Consider the following 22866-nt stretch of genomic DNA (forward strand, 5'->3'; position numbering starts at 1 on the left):
AGGTATTAGATGCAGTTACAGTATTCCAATTCTTTTAAAATATCTAAATGGAGTTGAAAGAATCAAACATTTTCCCAATAAAAGATGTTGGATGGATAGGCCAATTGTTAAAAAAAGTTCTTAAATAATACTTGAAGAAAATTAGCTAATACATGCTACTTGATGCTTGTCCTGATAGGTAGGGTTAGTTTTAGTTAAAATTTACTGTCCACACAATTACATGCTCACCTTATACTTTCAGTTTGTAGGGGGCGTATGTTGGAGAAGGCTATGTTTTGAGAGTCCTGTGGTGGTGGTATTTTCACTTGTGCTTGTATTCACTGTTCTCATAGCAATTACTTTTTATTAGTGTTTATATTCTTGATTTAATTTCATGCTAATTGTAATGTCAGCACAATAATGGAGTCTACCTATAAATTATCTTATCTACTATTTTTAAAAAAGTATTAAAAGATTTTATTAATTATTTGAGAGAGAAAGAATGTGTGCATGTGAGCATGGGCAGTGGGGAGTGGTAGGGGGAAAGAGAGAGGCAGACTCCTTGCTGAGCAGGGGCCCTGATGTGAGGCTTGATCCCGGGACCCTGGGATCATGCCCTGAGCTGAAGGCAGATGCTAAACCGACTGAGCCACCCAGGCGCCCCTGTCTTACCTACTATTAAAAGAAAACTTCTTAATTATATTACCTAATGCTACTTGCACACAGAAGTAAAATATTTTGGCAAATGAGGGGAAAGAGCAAGATGATGATTGAGGTTTAGCACATGTGACTCTGCTTCTGCATAGATATCATCATAGATTTTAATTTTAATAAGAAAGCAAATTATTTGTGTATGTTCTGAAAGCTGGTGCCTCAGAATTTTATTCCTTCTTTGATCAGATAGAACATTGTGTTTAGTGCCGTCTCAGAAGACAGAATCTTGCTTCCTGATTGGCATTGATTATCTTAAAACACCCCCAATTCTTTTGGAAATGTGTGCATGCCAATTTAGAACTGTTTATTGGGTTGCTTCTGGCAAAATTGATTCTTGATGAGTTTTTATTTTCTAATTTTCTCTTGTCCAGAGAGTTTCCAGAAGCAGCCAGGTATGAATACATTTTGTGGCTGATTTTCCTGTTGGTAAATGTAAAGTTTACCTCTTCTAGCATTCGATATGCACTAAATTTCCCTTGTGTATTCTGATGGTGGTAAAATCTCTTGCTATCTTTCTAATCTGTTCAATAAACCTTGTCTTTGAAGTTTCATTATGTAACCATGGGTTCTCAGTTTTAACTTGACTCTTAAGCTGCAGCTTTGTAGTTATAATGGAGAAACATGATAGATAGAAGAGGAAGAAAGTCCAGAGAGGGGGCCAGTGAGGAAGAAGGGAGAGGAATCAGAGTAAGCTAAGCTTTCTCATTAAAACTCATAGAGAACTATATATAGCTCCTTCTACCCTTAGCCAAAGGAAATACCAAGAAGGGTTGTAGGGTAGTACATATAGCTGTTAAAAAAGTAGTTGAATTTAATGGATTAGTACAGTGCAATTGCAAATGCAATAGAAATAGAAATAGAAATAGAAATACAGATACTGGAGAAGAATCAATAGGAATTGATGGACATAAAGAGTGACTGAGAAAATGAGCCTAATGGCCCATGGCTGCTGCAGCAGGAAGTGCCCAGGCTGGCCTTAGCCAAGAGAACCCAGACTAGTAGCAGACCTCATGCAGAAGTGTGAGCCCCAAATGTATCTGAGGTGCCTAAAGGCTTACTGCTGAACTCTCCTCAGTATGCATCATGCTTATCACTGGGTTGTAAAAGCCTTTATTTTCCTGAACACTGTTCTGTGCAGTTTAGACTGCATAAAAAGCCTCTAAGGTATTGCATCATCACCATCATCATCATTATTATTATTAGCCCCATGTGTTAGGTATCTTCCCTAAGGTCAGGAACCCAGGTTTGTCAGATTCTTTTTTTTAAGTTAATTTTTAAAAAGGTTTTATTTATTTATTTGACACAGAGAGAGAGAGAGAGAGAGCGCACAAGCAGGGGGAGTGGCAGGCAGAGGAAGAGGGAGAAGCAGAGCAGGGAGCCTGATGCCAGACTTGATCCCAGGACCCTGGGATCCTGACCTAAGCTGAAGGCAGATGCTTAACAGACAGACAGTCACCCAGGCATTCAGCTTGTCTGATTTTTTTTTTAAAGATTTTATTTATTTATGAAAGAGAGAGAGAGAGAGAGAGAGAGAGAGGCAGACACAGGCAGAGGGAGAAGCAGGCTCCACGCAGGGAGCCTGATGTGGGACTGGATCCCGGGACTCCAGGATCATGCCCTGGGCCAAAGGCAGGCACTAAACTGCTGAGTCACCCAGGGATCCCCCAGTTTGTCTGATTCTTGAGCTCACAATCTTTTCCAGTTAGCTGTTCTGCATCTGAGCTTATGTTGAAGTTCGTGCTTCAGCCTACTTGTCTATATGGTTTCATCTGTGATGTCTCTTTTCTCCTCAAGCCTGCTTTATCTTAGGGTTCTAACTTGAATGTTGGTGGAAAGGAAATATCTGAACCCAGATCTTCACCCAGTTGGGGTTCCTTAAAGTCAGGTGGTCTTCCTGGGGTTGCAGTTTAACTTTGTGCCCATAGTAGGAACTGGTTATGATGGGGTCAGCCAGAAAGTATGAATTGTTTGCTTGTTTTTTAATGTGAACTTCTATATGAGTTGAAGTTTCTTTGAATGGTTGGGAGAAATGACGATTAGGTAGGGAATGTGATGCTTCAGTGGAGGATGGATAAAACCGAGTTAATAATGTTTGGCCTTTGTATTGTGAGAAGTAAAACATTACCTTCCCTAAATTAGAATCAATACTGGGGAGAGGAATGAGAGCTAAAGATGGTCTCCAAGTTGCCCATGACTAGCTGTTGCAACAATTCTCAAAACTAAGTTTTCCTTAAGGAATATGGAAAAAGACTTTGGTTGTCTGCATTGTGGATTACTAGGAAAAACCACATCTTTGAACCAGATGGGCAGGCAGTGTACTCAGAGTCCCTGGAGTTCCTCCAAATAATCTTCCACCAAAGGCGAGAAAAGAACCATTGTTCGTGGGGGTTCAAATCATGGAAGTCATTCAACTCTTCTAGGCTGTGCTCCTATGATATTACAAAGGTTCTTTGTTAAATTATCAAATTACATCGAGATAGAGATAACAAGTCTTGTGCTAAGGATGATCATTGCTAGTTTTGGGATATATATTTTCACCCAACATCTTACCTATTGAATTCTTTGTGACTCTAGTGTTCAGAGCTTAAGTACCTAAAGTAAAAATCTGCCAGTTTTGCTTTATCTATGAGGCTTCTCTCATTCTTAGTTCCTATAGTATTTTCTTTTATATTTTCAGTGGCAATTATTTCTTGTGTTATACTTGTATACTTATGTGTCTGTGAGGACAGCAGTTGTGTCTCATTTATCCCTATACCCCTGATAGTACTTCTCATACGAAGCTCAATAAATGATTGGTAAATGAATAGAACATGAAAAAAACCCTTTAGTAATGAAATACAGAAAATATCGTTTACTCAGTATCTTCTTTACATACTCCACACGTCCCCAGTGTATTTTTGTGACTTTTTCTAAAATTCCCTTGCTGTTACTTGTTTAATTTTTAATAACCCTCTTTCAACTTCATGGCCAGAAAGCCTTTAAAGTCCAGGGTCGGTGTAACAAACTGATTTCCCTTTTACAATTCCACTGACATTTCTTAGCTGCATATGGGTGGTGATATTTACCAGCAGTTTATGAAGAGTCTCTGCAAGCCACATCAGTTTAGTATCATTTACGTATTGTCCCTCAAATTTGAATATGTGCTATCACAGCAACTTGTATGCCTGATTAAATCAATTGGTCCAAGTATTTAAGCTTTCTACAGGTGCAGATAACTAATAGGTAATGCTCCATGTCTCATGGCAGCTATACAACTTCCCCTGTAAATTAAAAGAATAAATTTAAAAGTTTAATATGTATGATAATTTAGTACAAATTTATAGAAATACCAGTATGTACTGTAGGTATGTGAAGTAGCCTTATAAAAACATTTGGCTGCTATTAAACCCATCCTTTCCGATGGTCCTATGAGTTGACATCAACCTCTGATCTCCTTTTCTTGGAGTTTAAAGCAATGTGTCTATTAAGTTCTTTAGCCACAGTTCTGGCATTGCTGTGCTGTAGCTGCCCATCCTTTTGTGCATGTATTTCCACATGCGCTAGCACTATTGGTTACAAGGAACTGAACATCAACTCGAAGGGGTTAGAGTTAAAAATAGGATTTATGGTGAGGTTAGTGTGACAGGATAGAAGCAAGGACTGAACAACTGCATTTTAAAAAGTCAGCCAACCAGGCAGTGCCAAGAACCTCGGCGGCTGGGACCAGGGATGTCATGTCATCACTGCCGTCCGTCTCTTGCCCTCATTTCTTGACCTCATCTCCTTGTTAATTTTGGGATTTCAGTCTGGCTTCTCTGTAGGACTTGAGACACTGACACTGGTAGCTTCTCAGCTGATACTCCTGCTTTGCCACCACCAGGAGTAAAAGGGTGGGGTCCAGTTGAGCTCTGGTTTGGAAAAGTCCCAGAGAACAACTGGCCTAAGTTGGATCGCTGGTCTGGTGCTGGACAGGATGCAGCCCTCCCTAGATTGCAGTAGATGGTGTCAGGGGAGGAACCACCCCAGGAACCAGCTTATTTACATAACCATTCAAGTAAAACATTCGACAAGTGGCAGTGAGGATTCAACCAGTTTTTGAGTGCTGCTGTTCTTAGTGTTTCACTGGGTATGGAAGGAATGTAGAAGTAAATGCATTTCAGAGCTGTTAGCATCCCTGTTACTCATGCCTTTTTGCCTTAAACTTCATTCTCTGTTACACTAGTGAGATAGGACTGGTTATATGATCATATGATAGCCCTTCCTTAGACAAATGATTACTTTGGTTTGCTTTCTATTCTTTGAGGATGGTCAACATGTGGTTTCAGAGTGTCTAAGTTATTACCAGCATTAACTTGAAAAGGCAAATACCAAGACATTGGCCAAAGGAAAGTTAATTAAATTACATTGGAGCACGTATTTTAATTTCAATTGTGAGTTTCTTCAGTTGGTTATCTTTTTGTTATCATGCTTCTTGTTGAATGTATAGCATTGTTACCCATTCTTTTCCATGGCGCTGCTTCCTATTTTATTTTTTAGGGGTATAGAGTGAGACAAAGGAAGAAAATTATTTAATAAATCCTTTTTTTTTTTTAAATTTCCTTCTTTATTTATGATAGTCACAGAGAGAGACACACACAGAGAGAGAGGCAGAGACACAGGCAGAGGGAGAAGCAGGCTCCATGCACCGGGAGTCTGATGTGGGATTTGATCCCGGGTCTCCAGGATCGCGCCCTGAGCCAAAGGCAGGCGCCAAACCGATGCCCCACCCAGGGATCCCCCATAGATAGTTAATAAATCCTTTTTATTTTAATATTTTAAACTATATACTAGATCAGTGGCAGGGAATTTCTAGATTAAAACATGTCAAGGTAATTTAAAATTGTTTCTGTATGTCTCTTTGACAGGCTCATTTAAACAAATTTTCTTCCTTTGGGATTTTCTTGATTTTCTAAGTAGAATTTTAGAAAGCTGGTTTAAAGTTTCTAAAGGCAATACAGCTGACTTATAACCCTGAACTAGAAAACTTTTTCTTCCCTTTTCATAGTTAGCATAAAAAAGTTAAGTAAGTTTTTTAAAAAAAGATTTAGTTCCTTAAGAAGCTTTTTGATAGTCCTGGATTTGTAGATTCTCTCCATACTGGAATCCTGACATCAGGAAGAGAGAAAATCCTCACATCTTTTCTCAATGCTTTTTGCCTTTCTTCTTGCTTCTATCTGAGGATTTTGTGTCTGCCACTGAAGTCTTATAATTTAATTCACATTTCCAAGATCATATTAGTGCTACACATTTGGAACTCTCTGATACTGTTATTTTGTGAATATGGTCATAGTAAGATCACTTTTACACCTGAGTCTCTTGCTGAATTTCACATACTTGGGACATGGCACCACATCAAAAATCCAGTTGTGTTTTTGCAAGGATGTGAATGGGAAAACCGCACTAGGCCATGTGAATACCTCAGCATTTTATATGTTACTTGAATAAATAATAAATACATAAATGTGTATAGATATGTATATAGAAACCATGTAATGTATGTTTTAATGCAAAAATCTTATGTGCCAAGGATTAGAAATTTAACTGAGAAGCAAAGACTGAGATATAGACAAGTTGTTATGGCGTGTAATTGAAGAACATGGCACGGAAATACAACATATAGGTAGGAGGAAGATTGTTCCCTAAAAAGGGGTAGACTGAACCCTTGGTTAGAAGCAGAACTATGATCAGACATCACATTTTTAAAAGAGGCAAAAATAAGGTCTGTGATATGTACCCACCTATTTCTGTTACTAGATGTATGATAATCAGCCTACTATGCTGCTTTTTGACAAACATAATCTAGTTTCCTTGCTATAGCTCTGTTTTTGGGCTCTTAATTTCCAACCTAGATGAAGTTCATAACTGAACTTTTCTCACCTGGACATATTTTCTGTAGTTCACGATGACCAGCATAGGATTTATCTCTAGCCAAGAAACAAATATAGAGCATCTATTGTATGCAAGACCTGAAGGCAGAGATAAAGATGTGGCCTTTGTGTGTGTGTTTATGTGTGTGTGTGTGTGTGTGTGTTTATGTGTGTGTGTTAGGGCTATTTTCTTTTTGTTAGTGCTCTGGACACATGGATTTTGAATGGTCTACTCTCAATCTTATTTCCCTATGAGCCCTCATGTTTTTAGAGTGCAATTTTATAAAAAAGATTTACTTATTTATTCGTGAGAGACACACACACACACAGAGGCAGAGACATTAGCAGAGGGAGAAGCAAGCTTGTCGCAGGGAGCCTGATGTGGGACTCAGTCCTGGATCCTGGGATCATGCCCTGAGCTGAAGGCAGACACTCAACCCCTGAGCCACCCAGGCGTCCCTTAGGGTGCAATTTAACAGAATGCAACATTTTTTAGGAACAAGTTTACTGGGTTGTGATAGAATTAGTATTTGTTATATTTACTGATAAAATTAGTTCATTTTTTTCCCTCTAGAAAAACATACTACTCAGAACATACTCAAAGTTGTGTAAATATTAAGAAGAAAATCCTAAAGTTTTGTGAAATGCCATGAATGATACATGGATATTTTTGGTATTGAGAAAATATTTATTTTTTATTTTAAAATATTTTATTTATTTGAAAGAGAGAGAGAGCATGTATGAGAGAGAGAGAGATCATGAGCAGGGGGGAAGGATAAGGGAGAAGAAGGGATAAGGATGTGGGACTCGATCCCAGGACCCCCTGGATCATGACCTAAGCTGAAGGCAGATGCTTAACCAACTGAGCCACTTAGGTGCCCTGAGAACACATTTTAGATAAATAATGTTTCTCTGAATATATGGAAGTCTAAGCAATGACTAGCATTAGTGGAGAAGAATTAAGTCCTAGAATTTCTAGGATTTATTAAAAATAAAGGTTTACGTTTACTAAAACCTTGTGAGCATTTTTAAGTCAACCATAACATGAACATTTCACTGTAAAAATTTGCAATAGAAATTGCTAGGGTTACCTGTATCTATAATAATTTGAGATTCAGCCTTTTTTTTGGGGGGGGGGGTCAGTTTCTATCTTTTCTCTATCACTTTTCAAAGTATCTTCTCCTCCTTTAGACTTAAAAGTTTATTTATTTATTTATTAAATATTTTATTTATTTATTCATGAGAGACAGAGAGAGAGAGAGAGAGAGAGAGAGAGAGGCAGAGACACAGGCAGAGGGAGAAGCAGGCTCCATGCAGGAAGCCCGATGTGGGACTTGATCCCGGGTCTCCAGGATCATCCCCTGGGCTGAAGGCAGCGCTAAACCATTGAGCCACCTGGGCTGCCCCAGACTTAAAGGTTTATTGAAATTAATTCATAAGATGGATTTATTGTATTAGATTTATATGCATAAAGTAGACTTTTCTCTTACCCCTTTCCTAACCTTACTTCCTTATTTATTTTTTTCTTTTTTTGGTTAAAAAAAAGAGGGTAAGGTTTCTCTATCCCTTATTTCTTTTGTCTAGGTTCTTTTTTTATGGGGGGGAGTTAATCTATTAGACTCTACTTATGTGAAAGTCAGGCATCTGGCAGCTTCATATGTTAGAGATGGCTCCAGGTTGGCTGATAGGAAACAAGACTTTCCACCCAGGTAAGAAGTACCACAGAACCTATAGGGTACAGCTGGTGGTTGTGGGGCCGAGGGGAGGTGACTAGGCTAATATTTCTCCATTCAGGAGAAAGTTCCTAGCTCTGCTTTGCATTTCCCTATTCTTGCATTTGCACAAACCTCTATTCACAGTGTTCTAATAAGCTTCTTTGTCTAGTCGCCCAAGCACAGGGATGGTTAAAGAAGCTTGTGGCAAGACTAAGAAGAGTGTGGTGGTGTCAGGACGAGGTGGCACATTTCAAGCCTTAAGAAGGAAAGTGTGAAGGAAAGGGAAAATAAACCATAAAAATGATGCAGAGGAGCACATGGATGTCAGGTCTTGAGATTAGGAGCCAGTGGTCCTGCATACTCTCGGTTAAACCCTGATGACTGTCACTGCTGTTCACAATTGACCCAGTCATCAGTTGAAGATTAGACTGTGTTTATTATAATTCATTTGAAAAGTCAGGGAGGTGCACGATAACTTTTTTCATTTAAAAAAAAACAAACCCACATATAAAGGCAGACACTGCAAGGGATCAATTTTTGTTTTCCTGCAAAAATGACCTAAGCAGATAGAGGTCAGATTCTAGCATTTTTATCCATCAGTTGTCTTTCTTATCTTTTCCTTTATATCTATCAGGATGATGTTTTTATGAAAGACTTTTGTAAATAGGCCTTTCTTTAAAAAAAAAAAATCTTTTATTGTTCTTCTGTGGTGTAGTTTCAGATATATCTCAATGACCTAAAATAAAGACAGTTTTAATAGCAGTGGATTGTGATTCCTGTATGACATGAACATAATGATTAGTTTCCTGTAGCTTTGCCTTTTAGCCTCTGTTTTTTCACTTCTGCTTTAAGGCCAAACTTGTGTACCTGCTGTGTATGTAAGTTGATGCTGTATTTCCCCTACTCATTCTTCCCATACATTCTTCAAGGTCCCCATCTATTCCCACTCTTTGGGAGCCCACAGAATTTGAACAACGGTCATCAGCAGGAGCTCTTCCTAATTTATTTATTCAACAGGTACTGAGTGCTATCCTAGGGACTGGGGAATGCAGAGAGCAAATCAGTAGAATCCATGCTCTGGAGCCATTTACATGCTAGTAGGGGCAGAAGACAAATAAATACATTGCAGCAAACACGGTACATGGTGATGGGGAGGAAGGAGCAACAGCAGAAGAGGGAAGCCAGGGAACAACTCTGAGGAGGAACTTACTGAAATCCAACTGAGTAATGAGAAGGCATCGGCCAAGATTATCTGAGGAAGAACATTCTAGGCAGCAAGAGCCACACAGATGGATTTCTGAGGCAGGAATTAGCTCTGAGCAAAAGAAAACTGGTCCATTTTGGCTGAAGCAGAGAGTGGTGAATGCTCAGGGTTCCCTGCTTAGATCTGCTTGGCCAGTGGGTGCCCACAGAAGCACTTCCTCTCCAGGCCTCAGTCAATGATGACCAGTCCACCAGGGGTACGCATGGCCCTCTTGCTTCAAGTGGGCTAATGTTGGTTGTGGTTTTTTTCCTCTGAGGCCACTCTTCTTGCTTTCCCTCATCCTCCTTGTCCTGTCTTCTCACTCTTTTTCTCTGAGAACATGTCCTCAGTAAATTAGGTGAACAAGAATCCTTGCTGAGCTCTATTTCTAGGAAACCATAACCTAAGACAGGTAACTGAGCTTCTGACCACTTTTTGCAGCTCCAGACCCTTGTATAGTTGCCTACTTACCATGGCCGCTTGGATATTCCAAAGATATCTAAAACTCAACATGCAAAAATTGAATTCGTGATAATTCTTCTTTCCTTCCTTTTCAAGCTTTTGTTCTTCCTGTATCTATTCCTTTGGTTTATGAGTCCACCTTTCACTTAATTATACAGAATTCAGGGCCATGCTTGGATTTTCCCTTTCCATTAGATCTCCTTTCTAGTCATGCAGCAAGTGACTCAGATTGAATGTCTCTCACCTCTTTTATCTTTCTATCTCCATTTTCTTTTAAGATTTTATTCATTTATTTGAGAGAGAGTGAGAGCAGCAGTGGGGGGAGGAGGGGGTGAGGAGGGGCCGAGGGAGAGGGACAAGCAGACTCCACGCTGATGCCGGGCTCAATCCCATAACTCTGAGATCATGACCCAAGTCAAAACCAAGAGTCCTACTGACTGGGCCACTCAGGCTCTGCCATCTCCATTTTTATTGCTTTAGTTCAGGGCTTTGACTAAACCATTCATCTCCCAAGTAGCCTCCCCAGGTCCCCTCCCGCACCCCTCTAATCCATTCTACACCATTACCCTGTGGCAAAATGAAAAATCCCATCCAGCTGCTATTCTGCTTGCAGTCCTTTAGTGCTTTCCTGTTGGATTAAATGGCAGCTTCCTGTAGGATAAAATCCCCAACTTCTTAGCGCGGCTTACAGGTCTGTTATGCTCTGGCACTGAGCCATCTTTCCCTCCGCCTTCACAGCTGCCACCCGTCTATTCAGCGCTGGGTGCTTTTTCTCGACAGCTTTCAGTTTCAGGCCTCTGCTCCTTTTGTCCTCCTCCTGGCCAGTGCCTGGAAGACTCCGCTTTATGCTGCCTCCCCAGTGAAGGCTTCTTTAGCCAACTAAGTGCTCTCAAAACACATTTTGGTCTATTACAATCACTTGCTTTAGTTTTAATCACTCCCTGGGTTCCTTGAATGCAGAGAACATGACTGTTCACATTGCTGGGTGCATCAGCGCATCTTTATTGGATGAATCCATGAAAAAAATAAATGGGAAACCTGATTGTGTGAAGTTTTTTACAAGATAACTTCATGACCATGAACACCATATATGCCCTTATCTGCCAACTCTATAGGAAAAAAGATATAGAAACTATTTGGATGAAGTGACTGAAGATAACACTTCTTCTTCTTCTTCTTTTTTTTTTTTTAAGTTTTATGTATTTATTTGAGATAGAGCATACGAGTCGAGGTGGGGGTTGGGTGGTGCAGAGGCAGAGGTAGAAGCAGACTCCCTGCTGAGCAGGAAGTCCCAGTGCGGGGCTCAATCCCAGGACCCTGAGATCATGATCTGAGCCAAAAGCAGATGTTTAACCGACTGAGCCACCCAGGCGCTCCTGGGAGATATCTTTGAACCAATTAGGATATGAAGGGAAAACACTTTCCTCTGAGCTTTCTAATTTTAAGTCCACCCAGTCCTGTGGGCTATGAGAATATTGGCTGCTCACCATTGATAGAGTAGTTACCTCCTATTGTACTTTAATCTCTTAATTATGTAAATATCTGTGAGATCATATTTCATGCTTGACTTTTAAAATTTCTTGCCTAAAATAGTTTTCAGTTGTATCCTTGTGTCTTAATTTATATCCTTTTGTGGTTCTGTTTTATGAGGATGGAAGTACTTGCAAGAAAGACAAGGTGTAACTTAACCAATGTCCTGTAGGGGTCGCTATGAGTAGCCTTTTGGCATTCTTCCTTGCCACCCAGCACCCAGCACTGTGCGGTATGACTTGACATAATTAACCTAAGGATTGTGAGATCTGGTTTGTGTTGGCATGTTACTTTTGAAAGTGGTATAAGCTCTAACCCCTCTAATCAAGAATTCTATAGGCTTGTAAGTATGTATTTTATCACTTTGGTTCTTTTAAGTGCTACTACACCTGTGCATTTTTATCCTCATTTATTTGGTGCATGGTTATTTTAGAGATCTCATTATGCCCCATTTGCATATGAAAAATATAAACACATAGACACATTTAAGTATTTTAGTGGCTTTTGCAGCACGAATGGTGGTAGCCATCATTGGCCTTCCATAGGACCTCAGATTGTTTAATGGGGTTGTCACTCAGGATACTTACTGGCTTCCTCCAGTGCCTTTAAAAAAATTGAATTGAGTATGATGAGGTGCATCCCCTTGATTAAATGTTTTTCCTCCTTTGCAATCACCATTAGCTGTTTGGCTCCCATTCTGTATTCTTTTGAAGCAGCCCTGCATTGCAAATCAATATCTTTCTGAAGAGACAGTGTGTTGTGAATTGCCTGGACAGCATATGCACGGTTACTTTGGCTGCAATGCTGCTGCAGAGCCTGGTTACTCTGCCTTCCTGGGAACTCCACAGGCAAGTCCATCGTGTTTGGAGGAAAAAAAAAAAAAAAACCTAGATTTTTTTTGGGGGGAGGAAAAAACGAACTGTTAAAGCTATTGATACTGAATGTTAGAATGTCCTTTGTATTCTTCTGAACTATTTTTGGTCTTGTTCCACTGAGATTAGTTTCTCTTAGGTGATTTCTGGTGTGTTTTTTTTCTCGTGTGTGTGTGTGGTGTTTTTTTTTTTTTTTTTGCTTTTGCTTCCCCCTTTCTTGGTTGTAGTACGGCCGTACCATTTCAGCTTGCTAGTGCAGAAAGATGTGAATTCAGTTGCTGTATGAGCCTGGCCTGGTGCAAACACATTACTAGAGACATGTTAAAGAGTTCCAGGTGAATCGAGCCTGAGAGAGACAACAGCAAAACGGTAAGACGGAGCATGCTTAAAATTAGAGCAGAGATTTTAATTTGGAGCATCTCGGCAAGTCTGAATCCTGACTCACTCATTTACAACTTGAAAAGGATTCATTTTATGCATGTCATTTCACTCACCCCCTTCTATTTAACTGCCAGAAACATCACAGATTGATCAAGGGGGTATTTAAATTAGGGATCCGACAGGAGGTTACTCATGGAGAGTCTCTTGAGGTTCCCAAGGCTACTGCTTGTAGTTTGTAAACACCAGGAGCAGTGATAAGATGAGGAAAAGGTTTAGCGTCTGTGCTTCTTTGCTATAGCTGAGTGTTATTTCTTCCGAAACTAGTCTTATTTATTACAGCTTAAAGAGATCTTACAGATTGTTTTACCCGGCTTTGCTTGGCTGAATGCCCTCTGAATCAAGCCAGTGAAGGACGGGAGACCACTTCTTTCATTTGGGTAAACTGATATCCATGAATTAGCTGGATTGGACCTTACTGGAATAAGCATCTCTAATATATTAGGGATCTGGGCTTCCTCTTTGCTTGTTCCACCCCTTCCCTTCTAGAGCACAGAAATGTACCTTCTTTACGTCTGTGCTGCCTGGCAGAGGTCAGTGTGCTGGTATTTTGCATCATTACACCTGTAGTGGTTATGCTTTCATGTATAGAAATCATAATCCTTCATGCGGTTCTGCCTGAAGTGCTGGCTCTAATAGTGGATGGTTAGCATTTTGGATGCTAATGGAGAACCCCTGCATGCTTGAAGGACTGGGCTAGCAGACAGGCTGCTCCAAAATGATGCTTACCTGCTTGTGCTGATGATAACAGTTGAGACACAGAATATAAACCTTGATATCTACAGGGGTTGAATTTCTATTTCCTTTGTTAATTGACACACAGTTTTGGGAGGTGGAGGACAGTCGAAGTTGCAGAACATGTTTTAATATTGTTCAAAGTGAGACTATATTACATGGTCCTGGTGGATTTCTTAGGATCCATCTACTATATAGGTGCTGAAGTTAAGGGTGACAGCATTTGTTTTTTTGCTTTAAAAATATTCTGCTTATATATACTTTAACTCAGAAAATCATGTAGAATATAAATGATGTAGATAGTGATTATCAGTTGAGAAAATCATCAGTAACTTGCTGTAGCATGTTGGCCATAAGTCAGTTGTGTATGATTTTATGACATTAGTATTTTTAAAAAAGATCACCTGATTTCTTTTTTTTTTTTTTTTTTTTTTTTTTTTTCCTGATTTCTTGATAGACAAGTGAGAGAAATTTTTCACTGGTGGGGGGCACTTAGGAGCCTGAAATATCCTTCTATATTTACCTAACTATTGATTATAAATATGAGGCATTGATTTTTAGGAATGAATATTTGGATTTTCTTCCAAAGAAAATCCAAGTTTTCTGTTATTTTTTATCATTTATTACTTCCTAAAAAGTTAACATGAATTATTAGCTCTTCTTTTCCATACTTCAGTAGTTCTTTTTCTGAAAGAAACTTTTTTCTGTTCAGAACAACTCTGTGTTGTTGTTTTCTGAGAGTGATATGTTCTAGCTATTTATATTTTCACCTTTACTTTGTATAAGCTGTGAGGTTTATTTTTTTGCCCTGTGACAGAAGGAATTGTACATTTGCAAAAAGTAGTTTTTAAAAAGGGGAAGTGTGGAATAGTTATAGGACATTGATTTTACAATCATACACTTTTTAAAAAAAAGATTTCATTTATTTATATGAGAGAGAGAGAGAGCACTCATAAGCAGGGCATTGGCAGAGGGAGAGTAAGAAGCAGATTCCTCTGAGCAGGAAACCCAGCTGGGGCTCTACCCCGGGACCCCGAAATCCTAACCTGAGCTGTAGGCAGACACTTAACTGACTAAACCATCCAGGTGACCCACAGTCATACACTTTTGTAATTCCTCATTCTGCAAACATTTATTAGCCATCTACTATGTGTAAGACATTGTAAAGACCTACTGTGAGGAAGTACAATGCAGTAATATATATACCCCCTTCCCTGAAGGGGCTTAGATGGAGTAGCACTGGGGTTTTTCTCTGGAATATGCTCTGGAATATTCTTTCTTATGAATAAGTAAATTTGATACTTTTTAAATATTATATTTTCTCCTTAGGAGACTCCTTCTATTTCCTTTTAATCATTTATTTATTTATTTATTTATTTATTTATTTTTAATTTTTATTTATTTATGATAGTCACACAGAGAGAGAGAGAGAGGCAGAGACATAGGCAGAAGGAGAAGCAGGCTCCATGCACCGGGAGCCCGACGTGGGATTCGATCCCGGGTCTCCAGGATCGCGCCCTGGGCCAAAGGCAGGCGCCAAACCGCTGCGCCACCCAGGGATCCCCTAATCATTTATTTATTAAACAAACACTTATGGAGAGCCTACTGTGTAACAGTGTAAATGCTTTGTAACAGTTAAGTCAAAAAGATCAGGTGCCTGTCCACATGGATCTTTCCATGTACTGTACTTCTTTTTAAGATATTTCCAGGAGAAATTTTGGAGCAGGTTTCTTTCATTTGGGGCAATCACAATACAGGTACTGTATGCTCTGATTTTTTTTCATTTTTTAATTTTGGTATATATATATAATATACATACCATACTCGACCATTTTTAAGTGTACAATTCATTGCCAATAAGTACTTTCACAAAGTACTGCTACCAACACTACTATCCATTTCCAGAATTTTTTTTTCCATCATCCAAACAGAAAAACTCTATACCCATTAAATAATAACTCCCCAGTTTCCCTCCCCCTGGTCCCTGGTAATCTCTAGTCTACTTTCTGTGCCTCTGAATTTGCCAATTCTAGGTACCTCATCAAATGGAATCATACAACATTTATCCTTTTATGTTTGGTTAATTTCACTTAGCATGTTTTCAGGCTTCATCTCTGTTGTAGCAGGTACCAGAATTTCATTACTTTTTAATATATGCTTTGATATTTTTTTAGTGGAGGAGGAGCAGAGAGAATTTTAAGCAGGCTCCATACCCAGTGCGGAGCCCCGTGCAGGGCTTGATCTCACAACCCTAAGATCATGACCTGAGCCGAAATCAAGAGTCAGACACTTAACTGACTGAGCCACCCAGGCGCCCCAATATATGCTTTGATATTTGTATGGAAAACACCAGAATTCCCTCTTCTTCCTTATATGATTTCACTAAATCAAGTTTTCATATGGATACCATAATAGATAGAGATACTAAAACTAAAAGCTTGTGGAGAGGGGCAAGGAATGAGGAATAGAAATGCACTGAGGGAATGATCTATAGATATATTACATTTGCATTCTCTACATGGCCTGGTAATTGAGCATGGTAATTGAGCTACTTAGGTTTTCATGTCATTTCTTTGGTGATAGAAAGCAACAGTCAGCTGAAATATTCAGTGGAAGGCTGAACTGTGGCCTTTGTCAGTATTAACATTTGAATTGCACCCACTCTTCTTCAGTTCCCCTGCTCTATCCGGTCATGTTGAGGTCCCCCTACAGAATTAAAGACTCTTAGAATTGGCAGGTTTTTAGCACTTGTGTTGTCTGATTGGCTCATCACCATCTGCTCAGCCAGTGGGAAAGTGAGACTTGACTCAGTCTCCTGATACCCTCTGCAAACCTTCCTTCACTGCCTACTGCTGTTTTCAACGGACAGTCTAAAAACCCCATATATCTTCTGTGTTGGGCAGAGAAGAATAGGAGAGGAGAGTATAAGCTTTTTGCCATATTAGTTTTCCATTGGATGAGGTAAGCTTGGTTTCATCAATATAGCATTCTCTTTCTCAAGTTTCTTCCTGATACTGCTTATCTTAAATCCAGATGGTTTTTCTCATAGAGAATCTTTTTAGAAAGCCAAGTTAAGGCTCTCAGAGGTATCCATTTATCTGCCATCAACTGATTTGATGATTCTTAGATTGGATCAGTCTGTGGGTTATGTCCATGCTTTTACCATACTAATCAGGAAACACAAACATATATGGGAAAGGAAGATTGAACATGGCAGTGCCTAATGTCTGAGGCAGTCCATCTTCCCCATCAGCCTGTCCTTTTTTAATGATCTTAATGCTTCTGCCTGCCTTAACTACTTTTCTGTTTGGCCTTGACTTTTGATATGAGGCTGATTTAGAATCAGGTTGATCAAAGGCATGTTAAGTTTAGGTGGTGGAATTAGTGAGGGGTGAAGAGAGGATGGATCAGAAAATCTTAAACCAGAGAGGACTCACTTTGCTCAGCTTTAAAAGTGCTTTCTTTTGCATCAGGAGAAGAGAGAATGAGAGAAATGTTGCAGACCAGGTCAGCCTTTGCTTATTTTTCTCACAATATAAATCCTGGGAACATGTGAGGAGGACATCCCAGTGGTCAAGAGCTTGAGCTTTGTAGTCAGAGTCTTAGAATAAATTTTTCCCCCTCTGCCTACTCTCTTTGTCATCTTGGATATGCTCCTTAATTCTTGTGTGCCTCAATTTAAACGTCTGAAAAATCAGAATAATTATCATACTCCTTGGTGTTGTTGTAGAGATTGAAAAACTACTTATAAAAAAAAAAGAAAAACTACTTATAAATCATTTTTCATCATAGCTGTTATATAATAAGAGCACTATAATAACCATCATCATTATCATTGTTATCTAAAAATCCTTAATTTCCATCTCTCTCTTCTGTCAACTTGAATTTATCCTGTCTAAGCTTTCTTTTCCAGTTTGCTTGTTTATTGAGCATATATGGCAATTTTTAGTTTTACTGTGTTTGACGAGAATAAAAAGAGGATTTGAAAAAGTGCTCCAGTATTCCATTTATCATCTGGTAGGTTTTGGAAGAATAGCTGTTCTAGAAACTTCCTCTTCTGCCCAGCTGATACAAGTTTGCCCCAGTAGCTTATTCCTTAGCTAAATGAGATCTCTTGCTAAAATTCAAAGAGGACAGTGAAATGTTCCTGGAAGCACTGGGGCTTATTTTCAGGTGGCAGACAAGCAGCAGGATATGTGTATCCCACTGCTCTGCTCTATTCACCTTGACTCTCTCCGTTCAGATTCACTATTGACTTTACTCAGTCATAGAAAAGGTTTGACAGAACCAGTCCTCATGAAATCAGTGAGAACTCTATTATTAATGGATTGCCGTCAAATTTATTATTGCTGAAATTTTAGCTCTTTACAAGAGATGGACCAGTTGTTAATAAAGCTGCATTGAAAAATAGTTCCGTTTTCCCCCCAGAGATTCATTGTTCCCTGTGTTTCTCTTCATAAGCTCTGTGTGGTTAGTGACCCATATAGGATTCTCTGAAAATTTTAAGAGCTTCAAAAGTCAATCCTATATTGAGTGATGCCCTATATTTTTCTGAATTCTTTGGTCAGGTTTGTATTTCCATTTATTTTATTAGAATAAAGACATTAAACTTTTAAACTTTATAACATCATTCTTGACATTAGTCACCAAATTATTATTCAAGCATTAATAATACATTCTAAATTTTATTAAAAAGATGGTTATTGTAGGTGAGGAGATATAAGTTGTACTTATTTATGTAGCCATCTGTTTCAGAGTAAAAAGATAGTGTACAATTTTATTTCTCTTTCAGGGAAGGAATTTAAAAATATTTATAATCTTTATTTTTAAATGCTGTTCATATGGTTACCAGGGGAAGGAAATTCAGGCCCTAATGGATCAGCCAGTACCTCCAGTAGTGTCTTTTTTTCAGTTTCCATTTTAAATGTTATTATGCCTCCTGGATGCTTGATCTTACATGAGGGACAGAACAGCGCGCTACAGATATTTGAAAGGTATAAACATGAAGGAAGAACTGGCCCAGTTTAGTACAAAGAAGCTATGGGTGGTGCAATGAAATTCAGAGGAGAAGCAAAACAATTCAGAAGGCACCGAGACTATCGTTTGCACAGCCTTTGAGACAAATGACAGTTTCTCTGGTCCTTGTGATGTTAACAAAACCAAAAACCAAAACCCAAAAAACCCTCAAACAGTAAGCATATAGGTAGAAAGCATCCTGGACCATGTTCATGGTTTCATACAACTGTATCTGAGCTCAGCCTTATCCATGTATTATTAGTACTTCTGGCATGGTAGACATTTTAAAATCGCTATAGGTGATATTAGTCCTTCTTGCTAGTTTATTTCACACCTCTGCATGGTGTGGCGTCCTTTGAAAACACTCTGGTTTTCCTTTCTCAGGTTAGGTAGGACTTAAGACAAAACAGAATAAAAAGAAAAGCTATATTTAAACCTGTAAATTCTGTGAGAGAGGGGGAAAAGGTTATTTGCAGAAACAGACTTTCTTTTCTATAATAAGGGCTTTAAGGGAATAGTGTCTTGATGAAGAAACTAGTTAGCCATGCGTTGTGAGCCACTCGTGTAGCTTGAGTCTTCTGTTTTGTCAAGAATGGGTATTCCAGTTCCTCACTGCAGCTGTTAGAATTTTGTAGGTTGGAATAGGCTTTTGCTTTGTGGAATCTCAACAAAGCCACTCCCTTATTGCATGTGGGGATTCTTGTTTTACATAGCCCCTTTCTGAGCCCTCTGACTATAAATGGGAGAGGTAGATAATATAGATGTCAATTCTAATCTTTCAACTCCCAACACTATATATTCATTTGGCCATATGATATGAATGCTACACTCTTGACTCTTATCCATGATGGAATTTTAATCAGTGTATAATTATGGACATCAAGTGAGAGAAAATTCACCTTTCTTCTTCTTTCTCCTTTTGACCTTTTTTGGGATATATAGTATGTTTTTGGTGGAAACAGTGACAGAAAGCCACCCAGACTTCCACAGAATTGCCATGTCCTTCTATTCGTGAAGAAGGTTTCCTGTCCCTTGTCCAGTGGGGTGGGACATATTCAATTATGCCATGTAGGCAAAGGCCTTTTTATTTTCCTTCCAAGGGAGGACCTGTTTTAGGATACATGGTGCACTTTACAAGTGTAAGTTCCTTTAAAAATACTGTTTCTAGATCCTAAAGTGACTTCTTTCTTTTTTCTTTTTTCTTTCAAAGTCACCAAATAAACTCTGGTGAATAAAGGGCAAAGCAAGATTCTGGGTTCACATCTCCTTGGACTAATTTTGTGGTAATTTTTTTTTAATTTTATTTATTTATTTATTTACGATTGTCACACAGAGAGAGAGAGAGAGAGAGAGAGAGAGGCAGAGACACAGGCAGAGGGAGAAGCAGGCTCCATGCAACGGGAGCCCGACATGGGATTCGATCCCGGGTCTCCAGGATCGCGCCCTGAGCCAAAGGCAGGCGCTAAACTGCTGCGCCACCCAGGGATCCCTTGTGGTAATTTTTTTCATCGATATGGTAGCCAGTGGCAAAACAATGCTTCTGTATTAGAAATGCATAAATCCACAAATTTCTACACAGGAAATAATGTTACATATGCTGTTGTAACACATGTGTATTCTTCTTGTTCTACATTTCACTTATTCTGATCGTATTGCTTCTAAAAAATGCATAAATATTTTGGGTATGCCTTAATGGACTATTTTATTTCAGAATTATTTCAGAATATTTCAAAGTTTTGTTAAAGAATTATCTGAAATTGCCATGACCCTTTGTGGGAATTTTGCGTAAAAATGTTACCCAAGGAATATTGAAATGATCATCATACATATGGTACCCAGAGTTTGAAATAAATTTTGCCTCTTAAACTCTTGACTTCTCACACAATCTAAATCCCTTATTTGGCCATACCAGCAGAATCTATTATATATGGTTTAGAGCACTGCTCCTCAAACTTGTAACATGTCCTCCAGTCCCTTAAAGATAGTGTTTAAATGCAGGTTCTGACTCAGTAAGACTTGAGGGGGGGTGCTGAGATCTCAAGTGTTGCCAGTGCTGTTGGTCCACAACAGAAAGGTGTTAGAGAATATTCCAGATGAAATCCTGATTCCCAAAGATAGCTACATTAACAACAACAACAAAAAACCAATGTAGGCCATAGCAACCAACAGAAAGGGCATTTTTACCCTTACCATATGTATTCATTAAATTTTGTGTTAAATGTTTATCATTATTATTTGGGTGAAATAGAGAACATAGAGGTCAGTAAATATAAGCATCTGTCTATGCGAACTTGTAAGTAACTGTATCATATATACCTAAAATTGAGTATAATTTTTAAAAAGATTTTGTTTATATATTTAGAGAGAGCACATGTGTGTGCAAGCAGGGGGTAGGGCAGAGAGAGAGAGAGAGAGAGTGAACAGAACTCCCATTTCATGCTGATGCAGGACTCAGTGTGGGGCTTGATCCCACGACCCTGAGATCATGACCTGAGCGGAAACCAAGAGTCAACCACTCAACTGACTGAGCCACCCAGGTGCCCCTCGAGTATAATTATAAGAGAAGGGAAAGGGGCTAAATAAAATTATTTAAGCAACATATGTTAAAGTTTAAGCAAAGATCACCTAAATTTAATATTTACTATTTCATAATAAAACTAGCAAGATAATCATCAAGCCTCTTAGTAGTAAGCATTGAAGCCCAGTAAGGATTGTAATAAAACTGTAGTCACTGAAGTGGCATAGAGGAATGTAGTGTCCTCAAGAATTCTCCATTCAACTGTGTCTGTTAGCCAGTGGATTCAGGATTTAAATGAAATTAGGTCAGATTCCAAAGAAACCAGTCAGTAGAAAAATAAGCATTTTCAAATTAAATCACAGTACTAGATGTTGAATTCTGGTGAGCAGGAACAGCTGGTGAAAGCCTTTTCATTGACTGGAAAAGATCTGGCGTCAGAAGGTGCCTTATTGTTATGTAGGTAGGACTAATTTTTTTAAATAAAATATGTTTAGTTAAGGGGGAAGGATCATATAAGGAAAACAGTCCATCTTTGAGTAAATATTAATAGAATGCCCATTTCATGCCATCTTTTGGGCTTTGGGGAACATTAAAGAATCAGAAGATAATTTCTGTGCTCAACATGTTTACAGTTTGGTCATAGAAATATAGTGAACTTATGAGAAATAGAGCAAAACAAAGACGTCTTCCCATCCCAACGGAATAAACCAAACACGTGAAAACAAATTCCACAGTGGCTTATAGGAAAGCATATAAGGCAGCATACATTTAAGTGACAAATCATGAAGTACAATGTACAAATATCCTAGTTCTTTTGCGAGGGCATTTTTGACATGTGACAGTGGCAGTGACATAAGGATGCACCTGGCATTTAGTAGACAGAACCAGGGTTGCCAAACATCCTATGATGTGACTGTAGCATCATGCTGCTCACAAATAATTTGTCAGCCAAAAGGCCTGGGATACCATCATTGAGAAACAATGCTAGGATTTTGGAGTTAAGGAAGACCCACAGAGACCGGAGAGATCAGCAGGTATTTGTGGTGTGAACGTGTCTACCTTCTTTCTAAACCTAAAATCCTAAGGGAAATGGTATGTAAAAGGAAGCACAAGAAATAAATTTATGTGTCTGGCCTTATGTAGTTGATCTATTTAAAATCATTTACCAGCTGCAAATGGCTGCCTGGAGTTCATAATAGAACAGTCAAGCTGTAAAAGGTCTTAGGAGCTATTTACTCCAGCTGTATCATTATACAGATGATAAGACTGAGATTCAGAGAGTTTAAGTGATTGTCCTCAGTCACTTATGTGACTTACATGGGCAGGAGGCTTGCCTGGAAGTTAGCTAATATTCTGAAGGTGATTTTAGGCAAGATCTTGGTTCTGATAAAACCTAGCTATAAGTAAAAATAACACCCATGTGTATATCCCTTTATGTACAAAGAGATAACACATCCAATATCTGTGTTCTGTGTAACCATTCACATTGCCACCTTTACACACACACACACACACCCATGCGCACACATGAGAAAAAGACTACAAAGAGAGGGAGCATATTTGTAGATCTTGTACGTTTAGGTTAGAGATGAAAGCAGCTGTCATGGTTTATAATGCCATTGGCATTAGAAATTCCTCCTACTCCACCCCCTACCCCCACCCCCACCAGAATACCTTGCCCACCTATGCACCCCTAGCTGAAATTCTTTTTAAAAGAAATGAAGCTTTTTATTCTATAATGCTTAAAGTTCAAATAATT

General features: G+C 38.9%; 1 protein-coding gene across 8 annotated transcripts in view; it reads left to right on the forward strand.

The window, feature by feature from the left end:
- Window positions 1-22866, forward strand: part of CDK14 (cyclin dependent kinase 14) — a 722297-nt gene that overhangs the window by 251398 nt on the left and 448033 nt on the right. The window contains exon 1 of one of the 8 annotated variants that reach the window (XM_049093542.1): window positions 12252-12376. The exons of 6 other annotated variants lie outside the window; for them this stretch is intronic. In XM_049093542.1, coding sequence (XP_048949499.1) covers window positions 12308-12376 — 69 coding nt within the window. In that variant the 5' untranslated portion in view covers window positions 12252-12307. Of the gene's footprint in view, window positions 1-12251; window positions 12377-12627; window positions 12770-22866 lie in introns of those variants that run through there. One more of the 8 variants, XM_035698552.2, reaches the window with a different exon arrangement.

This window comes from Canis lupus, chromosome 14 (assembly GCF_003254725.2).
Source record: "Canis lupus dingo isolate Sandy chromosome 14, ASM325472v2, whole genome shotgun sequence".
NCBI lineage: Eukaryota > Metazoa > Chordata > Mammalia > Carnivora > Canidae > Canis > Canis lupus.